Source organism: Uloborus diversus, chromosome 3, assembly GCF_026930045.1.
Source record: "Uloborus diversus isolate 005 chromosome 3, Udiv.v.3.1, whole genome shotgun sequence".
NCBI classification, from domain to species: domain Eukaryota; kingdom Metazoa; phylum Arthropoda; class Arachnida; order Araneae; family Uloboridae; genus Uloborus; species Uloborus diversus.
In genome coordinates, this window is record NC_072733.1 from 174903318 (window position 1) to 174929240 (window position 25923).

At 34.0% G+C, this 25923-nt stretch overlaps 1 protein-coding gene across 4 annotated transcripts in view; it reads right to left on the bottom strand.

The window, feature by feature from the left end:
- Window positions 1-25923, bottom strand: part of LOC129218381 (palmitoyltransferase ZDHHC16-like) — a 53723-nt gene that overhangs the window by 12935 nt on the left and 14865 nt on the right. For 3 of the 4 annotated variants that reach the window (XM_054852624.1, XM_054852625.1, XM_054852623.1), the window contains exons 4-6: window positions 23514-23631; window positions 22724-22860; window positions 9101-9181 (exon numbers count right to left, since the gene is read on the bottom strand). In XM_054852624.1, coding sequence (XP_054708599.1) covers window positions 9101-9181; window positions 22724-22860; window positions 23514-23631 — 336 coding nt within the window. The remainder of the gene's footprint in view (window positions 1-9100; window positions 9182-22723; window positions 22861-23513; window positions 23632-25923) is intronic. The other variant, XM_054852626.1, reaches the window with a different exon arrangement.

Consider the following 25923-nt stretch of genomic DNA (forward strand, 5'->3'; position numbering starts at 1 on the left):
ATCTAGAATTTTTTCAAGGAGGGGGCAGTTGATTTTTAACTTACTAGTACATATCTATTGTACACATTTGGGGGAAGGGGGCCGGCTGCTACATCATTTTTATCAAAAACAACTAAAACTTATTAGTTTATCCATGCAGTTCCTTTTTCCATTGAAAGAGATGTTCTAAAATCGTGCTTTAGAACTTCAATTTTGTAATCATTTCCATTGAATGCTTCAAAACTCCCTCACTCTAACATCATTGTAGGTCATCTAAAATTGCTTTTTAGAGCCTTAGTTTTGAAAAATTGCCGGAGGAAAGTCACTGATTTCATTACTTTCCCTAACACTACCTGAGATATCAACAATCACGTCTTTACGACTTCAGTTTTTCAAAATGTCCTGGGGGAAGGCTCCCAAACTCCTTCTCTTAACATCACCAAAGATCGGCTAAAATGTCTTTTTGGATCTTCAATTCTGAGAAGTTAAATTGAAAAAATTGCCTGTGCAGGTTCCTACATGGAAGAGGCCATCGCCCCCATTGGCCATACCAATAATGACCTAATCCAATTTTGAATTTTCAATTTCGAGAAATTTCAGGAAGTATCTCCCTAACCCTCCCATTTTTTGCTACTGTGCTACACTTAAAACTAGATTCATATTGCTCAAAAAAAAAATCTTTGTGAAACATTGCGACGTAATCTTTGGGGGTCTGTGAGCAGCAGAAAGCGGTGCCACCCTAGTTGTTGCAAAAATTACTTGTCTAAACACGTATTGTTTGTATCAATTCTTTAACACCACATACTTTTTTTACGTATTTATTTATTCATTTATATTTGTTCAAAAAAACCTCACTAGTCTAAAACCCTTTTTGACATGTTTTTAATGGTATGCGAGTTGCTTTTTTTTTTTTGTAAGAAATGAAAAAAAAAAGGGAAAACAGCTACAGGTTTGAAATTTTTTCCATAAATTTATAACAGTGAACAAGTGGAAGATTTTTTTTTCAAAAAAAAAAAAAAGGAAAAAAGAAGGGGAAAAAACCCTCACCGGCTTGCGAACTTGTTTCAAAAGTTTTTGCCTATTTGCAGGTCAAAAAAGGTCATGAAACATTGTTTTAGACATTGTTTGTGTGCTTGGTATCTTTTTTAAAAATCAATTTTGCTAATCTTCTGGAGCCAAGTCAATTTTATTTGTTTATTTTTCTTTTTATGGAATAAAATTTATTTATTTAAATTTGTACCAAGCAGGATTTAATATACGATTTTTTGGAAAGGAAAAACAGATACCTCACCACTCGGCTGCCAAAAAATCTCTCACAAAGTGCTTTATACACACAACTAAACCTAAATTAAAAAAAATTTTATTAAATTTTACTGGCATATTTTCTCACTGTTACCTAATTTTAGCTGATTTTCTTTAAAAGAATATTAATGATAGTAGGAAACATTTTCAATTAGCGGAAGTAACCCTCGCAGAGGGTTACTTCCGCTAATTGAACTATCACTCACAAATTTTTCAAATGAACGAATTTTGGAAGCGTTAAGTGAAAAGATCAAACATGCCAATTTTTTGAAATTGAAGTTCCAAAAACCCAATTTTAGACGATTTTCGGAAGTATTGCGTAGGGGGATTTTTCTTCCGGAGTTTTTTGAAATTATAATCTTGAAAACGCAATTGCTGGCCCTCGTTTGTAACTTCAGAGGAAAGGATTTTGCTTAAGTACTCAACCAGAGATATTTTTTGAAAATTAAGTTCCGAAAAAGCAATTTCAGGCCATGTTTGGAGTCACTAAGGGAAGGATTGAGTTCAAGGACAGCATCTCTTCGCTCTCTTCAGCTTTTCTTTTCCAAAAACATTTAAAAGTTATATTTTTTGATAGAAATATTTTAAATTTCTCTCTTTATGTTTTTAATTATTGAAATACAATAAATCTCTAGATAAAAATTTGTTTTACTTCTGATTTTATCTTAGATAATTAAACTACTAGTGTACTATAACGAATAAATACCTTTGTGCTGAAAATTAAAATTATCAATTGCCCAACGTTTTGAAGCATAAAAATTGCAAATTACTGCAGACATGTGTTCTTTGTAACACCGAATCATGTGTTTGCAGTAATTTGCAATTTTTCTGCTTCAAAACATTGGTTAATTGATTATTTCACTAGTGTGTTTTACATTATCCTTTAAATACTTCTTTCTCTTTTATCTTTTCTTCTGTTAGAAACGTGTTCCTACGGCCAGAGGCGTGCACACGGGGGTCACCAGGTGTACTGCGGTACCCCCATTAGTTCAAAAATAATAAATAAATAAATAAATAACAATAATAATAATAAAATAAGTTAAAAGTCCAGGGAACTATAATATTTTGCTGTAATGTGCAAGCGGCTGAAATGAGACTAAGGTGGATGGGACTGACTGGCAAAGAAGCTTCTCATAACCAGCTTCTACATCACACACTCAGCCTTCGTCATTTCTTCTTCAACTATACCCATTTCAGATGTTACATTAGTTTTTTTTTAAACACATTTTCATTAAATGGTGCAGCAGAGAGGAAGAACTTATGTTTTGCCAAATCAAGTCAGGTTCAAAACTTGAATGGGAGCTTCTTTTTGACACCCTTCAAATGGATGTTTTACCCTCTTTTACACGAGTAAAGTTCATAACATTTTAACACTTAGTAAAAAATATCAAGGGAAATCATGCTTTTCTCATAAAAGAAAAATGAATTTAGCTAGTGTGAAAATTTAAGGTGCTCAGTGGCATACCTATGGGGTCTAGCATCCCTGGTGAACTTTAAGGATGGTGCCCTTACTTCAAACCATTTCATTAAAATTCATTAATGAAAATAGCAATTTGTTATGAAACATCAAAACCTAATCGTAAGAAAAATGTTCCTGCTGAAGTAGGGGGATCCGGGGATTTCTCCCCTAGAAAACCCTCAAAGCTGTAGTTGAAAAAACAGTTTTAGACGATCTTTGATAATAGAAGGAGTGGTTCAAGTACCCTCCCCCGGCAAATTTTGCAACTGAATTTCTAAAAACGTGAATGTAGATTATCTTCAACAATTTTTGAGAAAGGGCTACAGGGTATTCTCCCAAAGTAATATTCTGTTTTAACTCGAAAAACGCAGTTTTACACGATTTCAGGTAATGTTAGAGGGAGGAGAGATTCAATTCTCTCTGAAATTGAAGCTCCAAAAATTCTATTTTGGCCGACCTTTGTTAGAGGGTAAGAGTTTTCGGGAACAGTCATAACTCAGAACATTTATGAAATTGAAGCCGAAGTTTAAGATGATCTTGAATGGTTTTAGCGAGAGAAGGGGAGACGCTTCCCAGGAAAATTTTTGAAGTTGTCGCTTTGAAAAGCAGGTTTAGTCGATCTTTTGTAATATTTCTGGCAGGAGTTTGTTCCCCTTTTAATTAGTAACACATATTGCATCTTATTTGAAAAATTTGAAATTTTTTTAAAAAATATTTCTTTTCCCTTGTAGAGTTAAAATGCTACCTCCTTTTCGAAAAAGAGATTATCCTGGGAGGAAAACCGTAACTAACCCTCCCAGATATGCCACTGCAGTGCAGAAGTATAGACCAGACCCAGAAAATGCTCCATATATACAAAATTATTTTTTGACGAGGAGCATTACGGATTTTTTCCTTCAGCTCGATTGTTGCTAATCTTTGAAAAAAATCATTTAGGTAATCAACTTTAAACTTAATTTTTTTTTTTTTGAAATTTACTTGGTAAATTACGGCCTCTGTTCCAGTAGCACCCTTGGCGAGAGCCAATCCTGTGTCATGGTACCACATCAATCTAAAATACTAAAAATATTTTTACTGAGACCGCAAATGCTCGAATTTCAAACAAATGAAAATATCAGGAGGGAAATTACGGCAATTCCAAGAAGCTTGAAGAATAGTTCTCCCACTCGAATCCCTGAGAAACATTAATGATTGTCTAAAACTTTGTTTTCCAGACCTCAATCTAAAATTTTCTGAAGAGGTCCCTGAACAACTCCTCAAGTTAATATCATCATTAAACGTCTAAAACTTCTATTTTAGAGATTTAATTTGGAAGAATTCTCTGGGGTAGCGCATCCAAACTCTATGATAACATCATTGAAGATCATCTACTATTGTATTTCTGGAATTTAAGTTTCGGAAAATAACAAGGAAGGGTCCGCAAATGTCACCCCCCCCCCTCTTACATTAAAAAAGATCCTCTTAAAACTGCATTTTAAAAGTTAACTTGGGAAATTTTTCAGGAAAACGTCCCCTCTCGCCAACATCATTGAAGATAGCCTTAAACATTGTTTTAAGTTCTTCGATCAATTTAGAAAAGTTTCCCCCCAAATTTTTCCTCCCCACATCAACAAAGATCAATTGAAATTGCATTATTGTTAGAGCCCAACTTTTCAAAACTGGCATCAGTAAAACTTTTTGCGAAGCATTTAATAAAACTGAGACTAATTGAAGTATTATAACATTAGATTATGCATGTGTAATATTAATATAAGAATATGATAAAATCTATATATATATAAATGAATGTTTGTCTGTGTGTCATCCATGAACTCAAAAACTACCCAGCAGATTTGGCTGAAACTTTCACCGTTTGTCATTTTTGGTACTGGGAATGTTTATAGACCAGTTCGAAAAAAATCCGATCGATAGTTCCTTTTTTATTCCAATTTAAGTCACAATCCATTGGATAAATACGAATAAAATTATCGGCTGCAGAAATTAATTCGCGTGAAAGATCTCATTGATAAGAAGTTAGCTGTTGCCATTTTTCCTGAGTTTGAACAAATAAATTCTTTCTTTATTGTTTTATGGCTTTTCATGCAACGGGGGGATTTAAAACTTTTTCTATTTGATATTTTTAGCGATTGATTGATCTTGCAAACTGCGTGAGTACAAAATTTGAGTATAGTCACGGCTTCACTTGATACCTGGACCGATTATTATGAAAATTGCTATATATATGTATTTTTCACGGAGAAGGTGCATAATATGCTCATTGAAGACACTCGCCACCAGGTGGCACTGCAGAATAGCAACTTCTGCCCCGTTCAACCGATTGTCATGAAAATCAGTATAATGATGTATTTTTTTGTTAGCGTAGCAACGCGCGTTGGGTACAGCTAGTTTATTATGTAATTGCAATGTTTGAATGAAGCTAATTACTGCAATTTTTAACATTAAATTAAATTTTAGTTTATGGAAAACATATAAAACCTAACTCAATATGAAGATGAATGTTCATACAATTAAGCTAATAGTAATCTCTTAGATGTGTATAATAAAAACCTGAAACAGTTTCCCTTTTTTGAAAGATATTTACTTTTTCATCCTCTCAAAAGTCAAGTTCAAAGTTTAAGTAAAAATTTTTTAGAAGTATAAGTCCAATCAATAATGCATCAATATTGAAACTGCATATCAATTTATGTATTGCGCAAACTTTTATGAAACAAATGCTGATGTTGGATGATGCTTCAAACATTTTATTTGGCTACTTTTCAAGCGAATCTGAGTTTTTTTTTATTTTTTGGAGGATTTTTTTGAAAAAACAGTTATATGATTAGATTGAAAAAACAGCTCCAAAACAAACTGTAGTTAAAAACCGTAAAAACCGGGAGTCTATCCGTAAGCCCGTAAAGTTTAAGTGACATCCGTAAATTTTAGGGATAATCCGTAAAGTTGGCAAGACTGAGAGCTACAATTTCAAGCAATTTCTAGGGGAGAGTCTCTTAACCACCCACTTCAACACAATTGGAGATAACAGCTGCATTTTTAAAAGTTTCAAAAGATGGACGGAGGAAGCTTCCCTGAACCTTTACCCCCTAATACCACCAAAGATAGTCTAAAATGCATTTTTAAGACTACAATTTCGAAAATTTCCTTGGGGAAGAACACCCCCCCCCTTGTTTGATTGGATCTCATGCTTGCAATCAGGTTCATATTTCTAATATTTAGATCTAGTTTTGACTCTCTGACTCCATTTTAAACCAGAGCGAAATCCTTTATATTTAAGATGCTTTTTAAATAAATTCAGATGCCACTGATTTCATACACTTATATAACCGCCCCACAACCCTTTTCCGGTAGTTATCTAAACGCCAAGGCTCCCTGGTATAGTGGAACCCCCATTAATGAAGCTCTGCGCACGCCCATGCTTACGGCCCATGTGGTTTTCTCTACTTTGCTGTGATTTTTGGTATGATATTTTCATTAAAAAAGTATTAAATATAAATATGTCAGAGATACCTATCTAGCCATCATATTTATTTATCCGTTCATTTTCTTAAAATATGACTTGCCATCAATTTCTACATCGTACTGAATACCTTAAAAAATAGTTGAAATCTACATTTCGGCCGTCTTTAGTAAGGTGTTTCCATCGGCCTTTTGAAACAAAAAATAATCGGCCAACGATCGGCATCGGCCAAAAATTGCCATTGGTTGAGCCCTACATGGCAACAGAAACAGTATGACACTGCAATGTGCATTGCAGATTCATGTGTGTGTGTGAGGAAGCCTACATTTTTTAAATATCTTTAGTTGGGAGCGAAAAATAAAGCTAAAATGTTTAAAGGGGGAAAAAAATCTTTAGTTTCAGAGAAGGAAGTTTTTCATTGCAGTTTTAGGGATGTAATACACAGGTAGCATGTGCTTGAAATTTTTAATGATGAGAAAATGAAGTTTACTTGAGGAGTGGTAATAACTGTAATTCAACTGCAAAGGCATTAAAAATTTTAGAAAGGGTTAACAGATTTTTTTAGTCTCCACTTAATTAATATCATAGATTATGATTTATTTAAAATTATTCTTCATTCATATATTAAAACTATCAATACTTAATTCCCACTTTTCAGTTATTAAAGTCTGCTTTCCCTACAGAAGGATATGCATTTACATCTAGGTAAAGAATATAAATGAAAACACAAATACATTTTCATCAATTAACATAAAATATGCAAAAGTACGTATCTATTTTAATCTCCCTCCCCCCCTTCCTTCCCCCCAAAAAACTACTAAGAGCAAAATCAGTAAAATTCATTTAATTTAGCAGAAACTAATTAAAAACTTAGTCTACTGTATAATATTTCAGAAACTGTAGCTATTTAGTTAGCAATTGACAAAACTAAAAATAACTTGGAGAAACAAAAGCAAGGCAACAATATCTGAATAACAAAGTCAAGCGATGCCATCACATTGTTGGCCATCAATTTTAAGATGAAAATTTATGTGATGCTAGAAATTTTTTTAAATTTCTCTTTAGAAATGAAAGTTCTGGCCCAATAAAGACACATATGTCCAATTTATTGTTTGCCATTATAGACACAGCTCCGAGTTATGTGAATAACTGGCAAAAGGACAAAAATTAATAATAAAGTAAAGGGAAATAACTAGGTTTTTTGCTTTTTTTTTCAATGGACAAAAAAAGTATCATTCAAGTAGTTATAAGTTTATATCAAGAGATAACACAATACCAACAAAGGCAAGTTTTGATGCAGAAAAACGGGGATGTAAGATTAAATGTTATACATCATAAGGAATTGTACACAATTTTTAAACCTTTAAATATCTCTAGGGGCAGACACAGACTAACATTTTAGGAGGATAATGCTCAAAAATATTGTTTTAGGTACGAAATTTTTACTAAGCTGTTTGGGTGTCAATATAAAACACTAAATTGTGCAGGAATAAGGGGCCAAGTGGAGCATAAACTTCATTTTATCAATTTCGTATAAAATAAAATGAACTATTTTTTTAAATAGTAACTTTGAAAAATAACTGTAATTACTTGTATTTATAATAATCATGTAATTGAAAATTATGAGTACAATATATTTTAGTGATATTTGACATCCATGCATATTGTATGCAGAAAAACATCACTAAAAGCATGTTTTCAATAATACTTTGTAAAGAAAAAAAAGGTATTTATTCTGCCATAAAAGATGGTTTTAAACAAAATACATAACTCCTTTTCTTAAATAGTTTCAATCACTTTTATTTTTTCAAACAATCATTTGTAACTCTATTAAATGTGCAAATGAGATGAATCTTATGGCAGAATTTCTTCGTGCGACATTATATTGCCAACAGTTTAGTGGGGGGGGGGGGGATGACCCCAATAACCTTTCCATAGGCGGATGGCGAACCAAAAAAGTGGGGAGTCAAAAAAGTGGGGGAGGGAGGATTGAGGGGCATATCCCCTGAAGCTGTCTTTTCTTCCAAATTTGTAAAATTGGGTGAAATTACCAACTTTTAGTATTTTTGATAACTTTTAAAAATATGGAATATGGCATCAAAAATTGTAGGACGGATGTCCACCACAGACTTTCTCCTTCCATTTCAAAGTCAAATTCTTATGAAATAAAATTAGAACAGTCCATTTATTTGGAATTTTTATTTTTTATTTTCATGAAATCAATCAATTTCCCCTATAAAAATCATTGTTCAAACGATCATTACTTTTTACCTCCTTTTACAAAGTAAAGGAAGTATTGTATTCGCAAAAAAAAAATTTCACCCAAAAATCGGCCTTAATTTCCATTTTGCCACCCCCCCCTCCCGAATGAATATTGAGTTTTTTTGCAACCCAACCACACATGGATATATGCCTAAGAATGTATAGACACCTGAAATATCCATTTTGATGATCCCCAAGTTAATTACTGCGAGTTTTCTCATGACCTCCGTTTGTATGTGCGTATGTATCTCGCATAACTCAAAAATGGCATGTCCTAGATAGTTTTCGTATGTAGACTCCTAATGGGGTCTAGTTGTGCACCTCCCCTTTTGGTAGCATTTTGATGTTCCAAAAAGGTGTTTTTTACACCTTTTTCGGGGGAAATCACTATTAATTTCAATGCAAAGACTTTTGGAAGTGAGGAGGCAGGTGCCCCTTTGTACGAGATAGCTTTGACCCCCTTCGCAGTATTTGTTTCTGAATATCACACACATGCAGTTTTTTGCTTTAACAAAACATAAAAACCTGTGATTTTATCAAACATGCTTGTAAGTCATTGTGATAAAATTTAAAAAATGTAGCAAAAATCTAAATAAATGAGTCATCAAATAATAATAATGGAAGTTAGAAATTATATAGCATACCTGCAAAAGGTGTGTTTTGAAGATAATTTTCTTTGCCAATTCTTTCACAAAGTTAACCAACAATGGCGAAAATCCAATCTGCTAAATATTAAAAGATTTAAAAAACAAAAACACACACACACATATATATATATATATATATATATATATATATTGAAAAACATCTAGTAAATATCAACTTTTAAATGTACATATTTTGTGGAGCAGAAAGCACAGGAAATGACTAAAAAAATATTTGAAGCATAATTAGAAGATATACAGTGGTGATCAGAATTATAAGGACAGCAGAAAATTGCCCAGAAAAAAGTCATTTCTGAAACAATTCAGTGAAATTTATACATGAAGTGCTTTTTTATGCCAAAAATCGTTGTGGAAAGCAAAATATTTTAAAATATAAAATATGAATGTTTTGCGGTGATTAATAATAATTAAAAAAGGCACTGTTAAAGCTGGACAAAATTGTAAGGACAACGAGCATTTTGCCCTGAAAAACCATAGTAATCAATACTTCCCCACTTCCTTTCAATCACTTTTAGCAGTCTTAAAATCATGGAAGTTGAAGAATGTTCTTAAAAATTTTTATCCTGGCTTTTTCGATGGAGAAAATAAGTTCCTGCTTGTTTTGACATTGAATGCCATTTTTTCGTACTTCGGGTGCCAGAATGACTCATAAAGCTGCTATTAAACTTAGATCGAGCATTGGTCAGGCAAGTACAACAATTTCATGGAATAAGCATTAAACAATGATTTTGAGGTTTAAGAAACCTGCAATTAGGCATTCTCCTGTTGGAACAAATTGTTTATAAATTACTTTTAAATAAAAAAAAAAACCCGCCTTCAAAAAACACCAAGGAACTACAACGCAAAAAATAACCAATTACACTTACATCCTATTTCCTACCCAAAGTTAGAAATGAAATTTATTTTTAAATTCCAGTACAAAAATCAACTAAACAGCCAATTATAAAACAAACACTGATTTTAATTACTATATGATGAATTATTTTAAATACCTTACTAATTATATACAATATCTTAATTTTTAATAACCTTTTGAAGTTGGGGCCTCCTATAAACTACTACCTAATGTAACTGACAACCCACCGAATCCTGAATTAAACACTAATTCAACTAAACGCAAAATTAGTCTTTAAAACTAAACGTACTCAGTTACATCAGCTAGTAGTTTATAGGAGGCCCTGATTTCAAAAGGTTATTAAAAATTAAGAGATCGTATATAATTAGATAGGTATTTAAAATAATTCATCGTATACTAATTAAAATCAGTGTTTGTTTTATAATTGGGTGTTTAGTTTAGTTTATTTTTGTACTGGAATTTTTAAATTTCATTTCTAATTTTGGGTAGGAAATAGGATGTAAGTGTAATCGGTTATTTTTTACTTTGCAGTTCCTTGGTGTTTTTTTGAGGCGTTTTTTTTTTTTATTTAAAAGTAATTTAATTTTCGCTTTTTAGTGGCGTAAATATAAAATAAGTTTGTAGGATAGAGTACGTGGTACATAACATTGAGCCTTTTCTTATGCGCATGTAGAGTAAGAAAACGTCGAGCACATGAGTTTGAAAATAACTAAGATGAGCACAATAGAAAAAGAAATAGACCGCAGCGTCTCAGAGACTTCCAACGACTGTGAAGAAATGTTTTTTCAAATGCACAACAATGTACAAAAACATATTATCTTCATTATTATTTCAAATTTATCAAAGTTTGCTTTCCGAACGAAAATGCACGGCACGAGTCACTAAAAAAACAACAAAAATAGCCTTAAATCTAAAATTATAAATTATATTTCACAACAAAACGTATCACACACCCTCAAGCTGTCATAGATTTAGGAAAATAGAATTTTGAGAAAAGACGAGTATATACATGTAGCTCTCAGCATAGTCAAGGCTTGAAGTAATAGCTTGATCTGATTTAGAACCCAATAAATGTTTAACAGAACCTCACTCAATCGAGCATTAGTAGAAATGCAACAATTGATACATCTCATTTTTGATGAAAAGTTATAGATTGGATTCAGTATTTAGTTAGAACCATTTAAATGTTTAGTTTCCCGAATTACAAATAAACTGTAAATTGCAAGTCGTAAAATTGTAAATTATAAATTGTAACATTGTAAATTGTTAAATTTTAAATTGTAATTTATGTTTCACAAGAATACAGGTCATGCAGTTTGTGATGAAAGTCGCTCGATTCTTCAAGTGCCCCATTATAGATGAAGATAAAAAATTCCACTAGAATGCATTTTATGTTTGGTTCAGAGAATCCTTGATTCAAAATTTTCATTCTTATTACTTTTAATAATAATGTTTTTTAGTACTTTCTTAAACTATGGGTTAAAAAAAATTCTTTGTTTTATGGTATTTTTTTAACAATTGGTTTTACATTTAATCGTTTGTGAGGGAAATTTGTTTTTTTAAGCATAACTTTTCTCTAAAGAACAAATAGGGTAAATCAAAGATTTGTAACCTTAGAGTAAAGTTAGACCACCCCTATCCACTTAAAAAAAAGAAATCATAAAAACTGGTTCACTAATTTTTGATCGACATAGCAAGTATTTTTACACCCCCATATTAGCAAATTTATGTGAAAATTATGTTTTAACCCAATTAGACATGTGTTAGCTGATATAGGAATAGGAGGAAAAACTTTACTTTGGGTTAGTAATTGGCTGACTGGAAGGAAACAAAGAGTAGCTGTGTGGGGAAATCATTCTAAATGGAGTGATGTTTTAAGCAGGGTTCCTCAGGGATCAGCTTTAGTGCCTCTTTTATTTATTACTTTTATGAATGACCTTGATGAAAATATTTCTGGAAACATGAATTGTTTTGCTGATGATGTAAAAGTTATGGGGATTGTAGAAAATGAAGAACAAGTAAAACAGCCTCAAGAGCATTTAGATCATACTACTAAGTGGGCGGATAAGTGGGGTATGGCAGTTAATGTAGGGAAATGTCAAGTGGTACACTTAGGTCATGGAAATAAGCATACGAGTTATTTACCGGGTTCGATCATTAGTCAGGCAGAAAGCATTATTGACCTTGGTATTTTAATCAGGGGTCTGTCCAGGATTTTTCACAGGGTCCATTTTTTTGGGAAAAATCAAATAATTTTGAGAAAAAAAATGAATTAATTTTGTAAAAAGCAAATAATTTCAGAATTTTTTTTTTATAAAACGAAATTTTAGAATTTAGCGATGGCACAAATTGCATCATTTAAACTTAAAGTTGAGTGTTTTCCTCTTCTATGTTGACAATATCATTCTGGGATGTTTTTCTAGTATTTGGAGGAGAGGGTGGGGAGGCATCGCCCTCTCAAGTATCAATATATATCTACCATTCTACATTATGTTAAATTATACTAGAAATATTTCTGTACAGCATTTAAAATAATTGTAACAAAAAATAAATAAAATTCAGACAAGGGGGCTCAGCGTTTAACTTTTTGACCCAAGACACTCTTAAAAAAGCACAGAATTTATTTTAAAACTTATAAATTCCGTGATTTTAACAAAAATAAAAAGGAGATTTTATTTGTTTACCTCTTAATAAAGCGTACTAAACATCAAAAATTCGAAAAATCGGATTCCCATAGCGGATGCAAAGAGATCGCAATTCTGAAAGTAAAGGCATCAAAAGTATAAAAACGGCTTGTAAAAGAAATATTTTTGAAAAAATATTTTGAAATTGCATTTTAGAGGCCTACGATAAACATATCATTAATATCTGTGGACACAGTTGAAGCAAAAAAAAAATTAAACCATCGATTCAGCATTTTAATTTTTGACTCATTAAAAAAAAGGAATTTTGCTTCAAAAACTTGAAATGAGCATTCTAACAAAAATAAAGAGACTTTCCATTTATTTGCATCCTAATAAAGCGAAGTTAGCTTGAAAAAAGAACAAAATATGATTCTCATATTGGTTGTTAAGAGATTGCATTTTTCAAAATGAATCATCTAAAGAAAAAAAAAAACGGTAAGTAAAAGAGTTTATTTAAAGTCAATCATCCTTGCTAGCATCGAAAAATCAAACCCATATAATTTTCTCCAAAAATAACAGTTAAACATCGCGCAGCACTGTAAAAATGCAAATATTTGTTAAAAATATATACCTCTCACACTATATTTATGTTTTTAGTATTTTTCATTTGTTGCTGAAACTGATTGGCATCGTGAGTTTTATTATGTATCTTAGTTATACTCAATTGGCAACACTGTCGGTTGTTGTTCCGTTTCACCTGCTGCGTGAGTTGTGCAGCACGGTATGTTGTAAGACATCGTAAGTTCTTCAAATATATTTTAATCCACATCTAGACTCGTTTTAGTCTTTCTTTCTTCATTATGCCTTTTGGGAGTTTTTAACACGTTATCAGCACGAACGCTCTTGGAATAAATGGAGAGGATCGACGAACGATCGACTGATGCGAGAACTAGGCCTAACTCGCAGCGATTCCCGAAGTAAGGTTTTAGAAGAAGCAATTTAACTCGTTTTTGAAGAAGTTGGTCATCGTATTTTTTTTTCATTTGAAGGTTCATTAGAAGGAACTGAAAAAGAAATGGCTACCGACGAGCATAAATTGCCGAAATTGAATTCTGACAACTACCATTCTTGGTCAATTAGAGCTCGTGCTCTGATGGTGCAAAAACGCTGCTGGGAGGCGGTCGAGCCCGGATACGGTCATGAAATGACAGACAACCAAACTAGAAGAAATGAAGAAGCTTTAACACTGCTTTTTTTAATTGTTGAAGACAATTTTCTCGATGACATCGGCGATTGCAACAGCGCGAGAGAAGCGTGGAATACATTGAAAGATATCCATACTAAGTTTGGACTGCTGCACACCATACAATTGATGAAAGAATTTTTCAATACAACAATGAAAAATAATGAAACAATGCACACCTATTTAAGTCGACTAATGGACATTCATCGAAAACTTGCGAGCGGAGGCTACGCCTTTACAGATAGGGAAGTGGCATTAATAATGCTGATTGGATTGCCAAAGCAATACGAAAATCTGATTCTAAATTTAGAGAAAGACGAAGTTAACCTATCAACCTCAATGGTGAAATCAAAACTACTTTTAGAGGAAAAAAGAGTAAACAGAAGTGAGAATTTTTACCACGAAGAAGCAGCACTCCATACAAGAAACTACAACCCCCCCTCGTGGAAACTAAACGAGAAGAATGAAAGAAGGTCGTCATCAAGAAAACCAGTAGAAGAATATGAAGCCAAACCAAGGAAAATTAAGTGTTTCTCATGCGGAGAATGGGGCCACATTGCAAAGAACTGCAATTCACAGAAAGGAAATAAAAATAATTCCAAAACTGGAGAACAAAGAAGAGACAGTGCACTTTCTGCAAGAAAATGATATGGCATCAGTGAACCCCCTACTCTGGATCCTGGACAGCGGAGCCACAGAACACATGACTTCTGACAGAAGAAAATTCCTTAGTCTGAGAAAATATGCATCTGAAGTTGAAGTGGCTAATTCTGAAAGAATAAAAGTCAGTGGGATTGGGAATATTTCATTTTGCATACATGAAGAAAACGAAGGAAGAAACATTACCATTCAAGATGTTTTATTTGTCCCAGAGCTAGGAGGAAATTTATTGTCTATTGGAAGAATAGAAGAGAAAGGCTTTAAAGTGGAATTTGCAGACGGCAAAGCCAAAATAATCGACAGCGAGGGAAAAATATTCCTGTCAGCCAAGAAAAAAGGAATACTTTACATCATTGAAGAACAGATAGAAACTGCCTGTATGACTAGAACTAAAAATACTGAACTGTTGCACAGAAGGCTCGGTCACCCACACTACAGTGCCATCAAAAATTTGGATTCTCTTGAAGAAGACAAAGAATCGGCAAACACACCTTGCACCGTCTGTATTCAAGGGAAAATGAAGCGGAAAAAGTTTCCAAAGTCTGCCAGCACACGAGCCAAGGATCTCCTTGAAATAATACACTCAGATGTTGTTGGCAAGATTTCCCCTTCGTCTCTTGGAGGTTCAAGCTATTTTGTCACATTTACAGATGACTACTCACATTATACTACGTTATATACTATGAAGGCCAAAGCAGAAGTATTGGAAAAATTTGACGAGTACCGCCGCACAGTTGAAAACATCCACAACAAGAAGATCAAGATTCTGAGAAGTGACAATGGGGGAGAGTTCAAGAATGCAAGTTTTGACAAGTACCTCACCATGCATGGGATCCAAAGACAACTTACAGTGCCAGAAACACCTCAGCAAAATGGCAAATCGGAGAGATTGAATCAGACGTTAATAAACACAACAAGATGTTTGCTAATTGAATCCGGAGCAGGCCATGAATTTTGGGCCGAAGCAGCAGCTACTGCAGCCTACCTAAACAACAAGCGACCATCCTGTGCAATAAATGGCAAGATCCCCGATGAAGTTTGGTCAAGCGCTGAAAGTAAAGTAGATCACCTCAAGGTATTTGGATGCAAGGCATGGAGTCATACTCGCACACATTCAAGGAAAAGCAAACTTGACCCAAAGGCTATAGAATGCGTTTTTGTTGGCTATCCAACTGGAGTCAAAGGCTATAAGCTATATGATTTGAAGAAAAAACAGTTTTTCGTGAGCAGAGATGTGATCTTCGAAGAAAATGTTTTCCCCTTGAAGATGGAAAATTGTAATGATACTGCAGAAGAAGCCATTCTTAGCATTGAAAGCTTAGATGAAAACTGCATGTATACATCTGAAGAAGAAGTTGATCTTTCAAATTTAGGAAACCAAATGCCTTTAAATCATCAAGAATCACAGGATTTATGCACTGAAGCGTGCTCGATTCAACAGATAGAAGACGTCCCAGATGACAAGTGTGAAGATTTAAATGAATCATTTGGAAATACTATTGAAGAAGTGCATGACACACACGATGATGTTATTACTGAAGCGTCGAATAGCAGTTCGGGCAGTGGAAGCAAGAGGGGAATAGGTGCAAGGCCTGTGAATCTTCCCAAACACCTTTCGGATTACTATCTCTACAATGCCAAAGAGACACTCCATGATGAGAGAGACCCAGTGACAGTCACTGAAGCCATGCAATCCCCTGAAGCGGACATGTGGAGAGAGGCAATGAATGAAGAAATTGCAAACCTCACTCAAGCCCAAACGTGGGAACTCACCACGAGACCACCAGGCGTGAAGATAATACCGTCCAGGTGGCTGTTTCGCAGAAAAAAGGATGAATCTGGAAAACGAACGAAATTCAAGGCCAGAGTAATTGCAAAAGGTTGTGTTCAGGTATCTGGCAAGGATTTCCAAGACACCTTTGCGCCTGTCATCAAGCTTAAATCCATTCGACTGTTACTTGCAATAGCTGCCGAAAAGGATTATGAAGTCCATCAAATGGATATTACAGCTGCCTATCTCAATGGCGTTTTAGAAGAGGACCTGTATATGGCACAGCCTGATGGATGCATTGAAAAAGGTAAAGAGCACCTTGTCTGCCACCTGAAAAAGAGTATATATGGTCTTCGACAATCGGGAAGAGTGTGGAATTCTTGTTTGAATGACTTCCTAATCGATTATGGATTAATAAGAGCTAAAGCAGACCCTTGTATCTATTTTTGCCATGAGAGAAACATCATAATTGGAGTCTATGTTGATGACCTCCTAATCATTGGCGGCATAGAAGAAATAAACAAGTTCAAAGGAAAAATTAAAGAAAAGTTCACTGCAAAAGACCTAGGTCCTGCCAGCCAAATATTGTCGATGCAGATTAACAGAGAAGATGGGTCGATCACGCTGGATCAAATTGCTTATGCGTCTGAAATTTTAGACACATTTAAGATGAGTGATGCAAAACCAGCTGCTACACCATTAGACCCAAGCATCAAGTACTGCAAGCCCGATGATCAGCAGGGGGCGGAATCGAAGCAAACGGGGGCCAGCTTCCCTTATCGACAAGCCGTCGGCAGCCTCTTGTACTTGGCCTGCGGCACACGACCTGATCTCGCATATGCAAGTACATACATGAGCCAATTCAACGAAAGGCCGATGGAAGAGCACTGGAGAGGAGTCAAGCATATCCTCAGATACCTCAAGGGTACTAAGTTTCGGAAATTGAAGTTCCAAAGAACCGGAAAAGGATTGCTTGCCTTCTCGGATGCCGACTGGGGAGGGGACAAGACCGACAGGAAATCCTTCAGTGGATACATGCTTTTACTTGCTGGAGGACCAATATCTTGGTCTAGCAAAAAGCAGACCATCACTGCTTTGTCCTCCACCGAAGCCGAATATGTGGCCATGTGCCACGTAGCAAAAGAAATCTTGTGGTTCAATAGCTTGGTAAAAGAGGTAGTAAGTAGCCGCTTATTTGCCTCACCTCAAGTTGTGAATGTGGACAATCAGGGAGCAATATTCATTGCGAACAACAGAGTGACTTCAGAAAGAAGTAAGCATATAGATATCAAACACCATTTTCTACGTGACCTGGTTTCCAGTAATATATTGAAGTTTGAGCATATACCCACAAAGGAAAATGTGGCAGATGCCATGACAAAACAAGTTTCCAAAGGAACATTGAGTCATTTGAACTATGTGATGACTTGTTAGGTTTTTTTTTTATTATTAATTCTTTTGAAGTCCTGCAACCATGGACCGAGTTTGCAGCTATGAAAATACTTTTTATTTTCTTAAATTTAATTTCTGTTAAAAGTGTATTGAAGTGTGTTCTTTTTAAATTGTAGTACCTAGAGTTTGCCATGTCAGTATTTTTTTGCTTAATGGTTGTATTTTTAATTAGAAGTTTTATTTTCATTGTGTTGTATCTAGTGTGATAGGCAAGGGAGCATGTTAAAAATATATACCTCTCACACTATATTTATGTTTTTAGTATTTTTCATTTGTTGCTGAAACTGATTGGCATCGTGAGTTTTATTATGTATCTTAGTTATACTCAATTGGCAACACTGTCGGTTGTTGTTCCGTTTCACCTGCTGCGTGAGTTGTGCAGCACGGTATGTTGTAAGACATCGTAAGTTCTTCAAATATATTTTAATCCACATCTAGACTCGTTTTAGTCTTTCTTTCTTCATTATGCCTTTTGGGAGTTTTTAACAATATTGACCAGCTGGTAAAATGATGAGAATATTTTCTAATCAAGTCATTATAAAGGTGTAAGGCCAGACGCTAAGTGGCGATAATTTTGAAGTAGGTAACCCTATCTGAAGCGATCATATTTTTCCCCAACCTTACTATCCCTTTGCAGTTCTAAGTTCATTTCGCTGATCTATATTATTATTGTTTATCAAATCATGAGTGGGGAGAAAAGTGCTTACCAACGCCTTTTCAGAAAAGTTTACAACAACACCACTGCTAATTAGCTGCGATAAAACAAACAAAATTATTTAAAACCAAACTTATTTTCAGCAGTTCATTTCTTTTTAGAAAAAGCAACAAGCATTATATTTATTTGGCGGTAGCAATTATTTATCGCTTGCAGTAGCATCACAGGAATGTCATTTTTTTTTCTTTGCAAAATTAGCAGATTTTGTATAAGCTGATCCCTCTAATTTGACTTTAAAAAAGGTTCCAAAAATTATCGGTTTTATCCACGGGAATATGCGTTATTTTGCTTTCAGATTTGCTCTTTCAATAAACAATTTGTGAAAGATCTGTTTTTGTTTATGAGAATTTTGTGAAGGGTCCGTTTTGGTTGATCAGGATTTTGTGAAGCGTCCGTTACAGTTGATCGGATTTTTGTGAAGGGTTCATAACGGATCCAAATATCCTCTGGCCAGACCCTGATAATAAATCAGGATTTGAAGTTTAGTCAACAGTGCAGCATTCCATCGAACAAAGCCAACAGAAATCTTGGGTTTATCAATAGCTCCATTTCAAACAAATCTAAGAAGGTTCTTCTGTCTTTATATAGGAGTTTAGTAGGACCTCATTTGGAGTATGTGGTTCAGTTTTGGTTTCCTTACCTCAGGAAAGATATTTCTGTATTGGAAAGGGTTCAAAGCAGGGGCGGACCTAGAGGGGGGCCATGGCCCCTCCCAAAGCCTTGTGATTGTAGGAATTTTTTTAAGGAAAAAAAAAAGAAAAAATATTATGAGAAGATAACAAAATTTAACACTTGTGTTTTACTGAAAAAGAAGTATAGGCCTTAATTGGGAGATAAATTATGTCTTTATCCTCAAAACAAAACTTTTATTTCCAAAAATTTTCTCCATCTTTTACATCATTTCTTGATTCTAACTCACTTGGACGATCTCTAAATGCTGCTGTTCTCAGAGTATACCTATTGTTCACAAGACCAAAGAGAGCCTAAATTTTATTTTTATATGGCTTTAATTTCAAAACTAGGGGGAAAACCCCCTTTTCCCATACGTTTTCACAAATGCCTTGATAGGTTGCAAAAAATTGCATTTTAAGTCTTTTATTTAGAAAAAATGTCAACGGAAACTAGCTTATCTAACCCTTATCACTTAACTTGCTTAAAAGCAACTTAAATGAATTTTTTTGGAACTTCAATTACAAACGATTTTCGATATTATCTCCTCCCTCCCTAGTTTATATCGGATGATAGCTTTAAAAGGAGGTTTTTGGAGGAGCTTACAAATCTTCCATCCCTTTCTAAAATATGCATAAATTTAGTTAAAAATCGAATTCTTAGAGCCTCAAAGGCAAAATATTTCCAGGAAGGAAGGATTCTAAGCACCTTCACACTTCCTTTAATGTAAGCAAACTACCTAAAGGTGCATTTTTAGGCTGGACAGCTGAAGAGCTAGAAGAGCATCCCTCTTCTCAATATAATGACAGAATATTTTGGTTTGTTAGCTTTATTTTCAAAAAGTATTTTGGGGCTAGCTCCCGAAACCTGACCTTTCTCCATGCATCATCAAAAATAGGCAAAATGCGTTTTTAGTTTCCTAATTTTCAAAAATTACTTGTAAATTTAAATTTTGAAACATTTTCGAGGGAGATTCCTAAATCCAGCCCCTCACGTAATGTCTCAATACCCTGAAAATTGAGTTTTTAAAACTTCATTTTAATAAAATTTCTGAGGAGTTATCAGGGCCCAATTTCCCTATAGGCAGAGTAGGCAGTTGCCTAGGGTGGCAAACTTTTCAGGGGCGACAAATTTGCTATTATAAAACATATTTTGAATTAACTTGTTATTCTTGAAAGTAAAATATTAGCATTATATCGTCAGCAAAATTTGCCGAATAAAAAATGTTTTGGGAGATCACTGTGATCATTTCACCAGGGTGCCTCAGAATGTGAAATGCCATCATTTCTTCATAAGTTTGACAGTTTTAATCTGGGAACACTTTTTTACGTTTTTTTTTTTTTTGAGTCAAGGAAATTTTGCTTCTTTTTTTTTTGGGGGGGGGGGGAGGGGGCGCAGATTTCAAATCTGCCTAGCGGCAGCATGGAGCTAAATTTGGTCCTGGGGAGTTTGTTCAAAAATTTCGGATGGCCCCTCCCAAAACAATCGGCTGGATCCGCCACTGGTTCAAAGAAGGGTTACTAGAGTAGTAAGGAGACTTTCAGATTTAGACTATGATACCAGAGTTAATAGGCTTAATATGTATAGCCTGGAGCAAAGGAGAGTCAGAGAGGACATGATTCAGTTGTTTAAATTTATCAAAGTGAAATATGTTAATGGGTTAAATTTTTGCACAGAAAGCAGGACGAGGGGTCATTGTTTTAATCTATTCAAATCTCAGGCTTGCCTGGAAATTAGGAAAAATTTCTTCTTTAGTAGGGTTGTGGGCACTAGGAACAGCTTACCTGAAGCAGTGGTAATGAGCAAGGGGGTGGGAACTAATAAACTGACTAGGACCAGACTAGCTGGGCCCAGAGTCTGTTGCTGGTCATCACATTTGTATTTATATTTATTTGTAATTGACGTAATCAAAGACCCATAAAAAGCAATTCAAATTAAATGAAACCAACCAAAAGCTCTTACCCCGGTATTCTCCACTCCATTTTAGCAGAAGTTTAAACTCGAATCACGGCTCAAGACGCAAAGTTGAAAACAACCATATTCTCCATTCTGGTTTAGCAATAAACTACGTCACGACACGCCCTTTTTCTGAGCTCAGTTTGTGACCCTGACTTCGGGGGGTTTAAGCGTAGATTTCCGTCCCATCATTCCTTTGTAAGCAAACAAAATGGATGACCGCCATTTGGATTATTTTGAGCTTGCCGATTTGCAAATGCTACAAGCTATTGATAAACCTTCGCTCAACATTCTTGATGTCAGAGAAGCAACAAATAATTACAAGATTTAACCTAAATTAACATTCGTTATAGGTGTTATCAAAAAGTACTGCCGAAAACATTAATGCAATTAACAGCAGAATGGTGTGAAAAAAATCATTTTTTTTTTGGAGTCACTGTAGCGCGGAAAAGTTGCGATTGATAAGCAAATATTTTTATATATTTTTTTAAAATCTGATATCTTCCGATTGCATAACATGCCTGAAAACTTGAAGAAAATGAGGAATGCCACAGTTTCTTCGTTTTTTTAAACTTTTATCTCAATTAACAGCAAAAACGTTGCAAAAGAATACTGCATGAAAAAATAACTATATAGGGAGGGGGGGGGGGGGAGAATTAGATGCCACTTCTGAGAGAATATCCTACTAACCCAGAACACTTTCATTCATTAAAAACTAGCCTTTATCAAATAATTTATGAAAATCTGTATAGATAAAAAATACTTGCAGACAATCATATACGTGTTTATTGGTGCATTTATGTGAATACGTATAGTACCTACACGAGTATATGCGTATGCATACGCATATACTCGTATATTTAACCCTGTTTACTGTAAAAACAATACATATTAAGTGAAATATTTAATTTATATCTGCCTTATTCTCAAAGATTAAGTGACTTTAAAAGAACAATATTCGTTAAGTCTAATATTATGACGACTTTGCACCATTTTACTTAAATTGTTCTAAAAAATTATCCAAAATAGATTCAGCTAATTGATAATGAGTAAGAGCTCTTCAGACATGTTGGAAGCTTCCTGCGCAGTCAATCTGTTCATAATTCTAACAGAAAAAATTTCCCAAGGAAGTTAAAAGAGGTGTTTAGATTTAAAAATTTTTCATATTCACAAAAAATATTTTTTTTTTTACCAAATAAAATTTTGCCAGTTATAAAATTTTGAATTCAAAATATAGTTTCTAACTGCCCTACAATAAAAGAAAATTTTCACATTCATTCGAACATTTATTTCCAAGATATAGCCATTTATTTGAGGTGTGACCACTTTACCCCACCAGACCCTATCTACATAAACTTCAGAGAAAATGAGAGCTGAATTTCATGTTGCAAATTCAAGGTTGCAAAAATGTTACGTTCGTCACACTATAGTAACTTAGTTTCAAAAACCAATTTATGTGATTTATACTGCGTTTTATTGCATGATTACACAGAAGTTTTATTCTTTTACAAGACCCTATGATTTGTCTTAGCCTATCAATGCGAAGAAAGAAAGAAGATACATAAGCCAATTGCTTTACACTAAAATATTACAACTGCAAAATGTCAAAAATAAGTGAATTATGAAACATATTATGTAAATACAAAAATAAATTACCTCAAAGTTTCCAAAGAAATGTTCATATGCAATTGGTGCACCAAATATCATTATAAATACGATTCCAATCCAAGAATATGCCCCAAACATAAAAAAGTATCTATGATTAAAATGTCCAACACAATTATTTAACCATGCTGATTTAAGTTAAGGGTGATAAAATATCTTTGAAATTTCAATTACTATTTATTTACTTACTTTTTAAAACTCAGTTCAAGAAGTAATTAAACTTTTTTAGTCATATTTTGCAATATTTAAACACAATAAGTTGAAAACAGATCACTTGAAAGCAAAAATAATGGGTGATAATATTAATGCTTTACATTTATGCTTACTTAGATTCCTGTAAGAAAGGCTTTAATTCAAAAATGGAAAGAAAGACGCTAACAATAATTATAGATACGCAGTAAAATCTCATTACAACAAATTTCAAGGGGCTGCATATTTTGTTCAATGCAACGAGAATTTGCTTGTACTGGAATTCAGTTGAAAATTAACAATAAGCTAAATTTTATCAACAATGTTAACTATTAAAAAAAGCTCAAAGATTTTTGAAATTACATCAAAGTTGTGGTTGTTGATGAGTTTAGAATGTAACATTAATTCGGTACGCTGCAAGCACAACTTCCATGAACTTAGGAACATTTACATTAAAATGTACCTAGGAAAACTTGTTAAAGTATTAACGGAAAAATAAACTAATTTTTCACATTAAGAAAAAATATATATAAATATACACAAATACATTAACACCCATTAGCCATATTATTTTGCAATACATTAAGGATACGGCAGTGGTGATCCATTTTTAGTATGCAGCGATTACAAACAATGCAGTGATGGGTTCTAGGGGGCTTTGGAGCAATGCATCTTTTACAGATAGAAACAGCTTCAGTAATCATAGCACCCTGTAATATAGCTATAGTCAATTAAAAATTAAGCAATGAACAAATTTTCATTAGTAATGTTAATCATTTTTATTTTGCAGGTAGTTTTTAAAAATTCAGCAAGAATAACAATTTACAGGGTGTGTATAAAAAGTATCAGGAAAAGTTCAGAAAATAGATTCCTTTCTGATATGTCTATAATACCTCAATATTCTTCAAAGTGCATCCCTTGAGCATTGACCCACTTTTACCAACAGCTTTTCCATGACTCGAAGGCTCCCTGGTAGACTGATTTCGGAAGGCCCTTGATGACACGCATGCAAGCTTCTTTGATAGCACTTAGGGTCAAATGGTGGTGACCTTTGAGCGAGAATTTCACTTTCGGGATTAAGAAATAGTTTGCTGATGCCAAGTAGGACTATAAGGAGGTTAGAGAATCATTGTGATTCTGTATTTCGTCAAGTTAGAGAATCATTGTGATTCTGTATTTCGTCAGGTAGTCAGTTACCTTGTAGCACTGATTAATTTGGTTACCTTGGATGGTGTGAACTGTCATCATATCAAAACTAATATGATCTGTGATCATCCACACACTTAACCAGCAATCTGAATTCAGCAATTCAAGCACATGTTCCAATTATCGTCGGTTCTTAAAACTGATGACTGTCCAGCACAAGGTTCATCCTGAACATGCTCTCGGCCATCTTTGAAGGGGTTGTTCCACTTAAAACTACAGTTTGTGACACGCTTTCATCCTTGAAAAACTTGGTAGATCATACCCAACGTCTCCATAACCGATTTACTTAGCTCAACAAAATTTGATGGTGTACCTCTGTTCAATCGTTTGTTGTATTTTGCACTTGCATCAAGTCACTCAACAGGAGTCCACCCAAAAAATGATCTGGCATGAATGAGCGCTTGCAGGCAACTGGCACATGTTCAAGGTCAGACTCCTCACTATCTAGTGTGGTGTGAACGCGTTGTGACGCACAGTCACATCAGCAAAAAAATGTTCAAACTACTTTTTATACAAACACTGTAGTTACTTAGGAAAGGAACAACCATTGAAGACAATCTACTCTGGAAATTATGTTACTGCACAATAAATGGAGAAGAATCTAAACATTTGATAATTAACATTTTTATTTTACAGCATTTTTTTTTTATCAGAGAGTTAATTTTATCTAGCTTTACAGCACTTTATTCAATTAGGGGGACTCTGGGCAGAATGGGTAGCTGGAGTAAAATGATTATAGTTGCTTTTTTTTTTCATTCTACTAGGCAACATTTTTTGAAAAGAAAAAATTATGATGAAAATTTCTAAATATCTGGCCACATATGAACTCTCTAAAAGAAAGTCTAGCAACACATTTACCAGGCTTCGCAGCCATTTTATTTTTCAGAATACGAAACAATGTGTTTGTAGTAAGTGTGATAAACTTCTTTCTAGAAAAATGTACCAGAAGAGTTTTGGAAAAATTTTGTTTGGATGTGAACGAAGAAGAATTTTGCTAACAGAAAACTCAAAAAAGAAGTAACTTTGTTAACAAAAAATTTATAGTACTTTTAGTAACAAGGGGCTAAAATGGGTATAGCTAATATTTTTGAGTTCAAGACATAAAATGCATGAAGATTGACAAATTTGAAGGATCTTTGCCAGACAGCTGTTGGGTATTGTTTATATTTTAAACTAAAAGTATGTTTTGTAGAAGGTTTATAAATAAATACTCTGTATCAGTTCTATTCATTATTTTAGTCATTATAACTTATGCCAATTAGTACTTCAATGTATTATATTTTTTCATTATTATAAAAGCTTTTGATTATTGAAGTTTAGTAATTTACAGTAGGTTAATTAGAACATAAAGTTCATGGCTACATGTTTCATGACATAGGAGGTATTGTTAACTAATACTATAGTCTTTTTAATTTCATTTTAAAACCAACCATGCCCCAAACATAATTGAAATACAACCTTGCATGCAACCACAGCAGAATCCTAATGCCTCAGAGCAAAGTTGTACTGCAACTACTTAATCTCCTGGTATACTTCTTTGTCTGAAGTAGATAAGACAAGCAATCATAAATACCCTTTTGCCACTGCCATTTTCTAGCATTGGCAAGGCTGTGAAAACTTCACAGAACAAACGTAAGAGAGCACAAGAAAACGCGGGAGAAGTTTTACTACAGATTGCAGGTGGCTACAAGATTGTACACAGAAGAACAGCCAAGAAACACAAAAAAGGCAAAAAAAAAAAAAAAAAAAAACACCCAATTTGAACCACAATCGGTTTTTAAGAGGGATTTAGATTT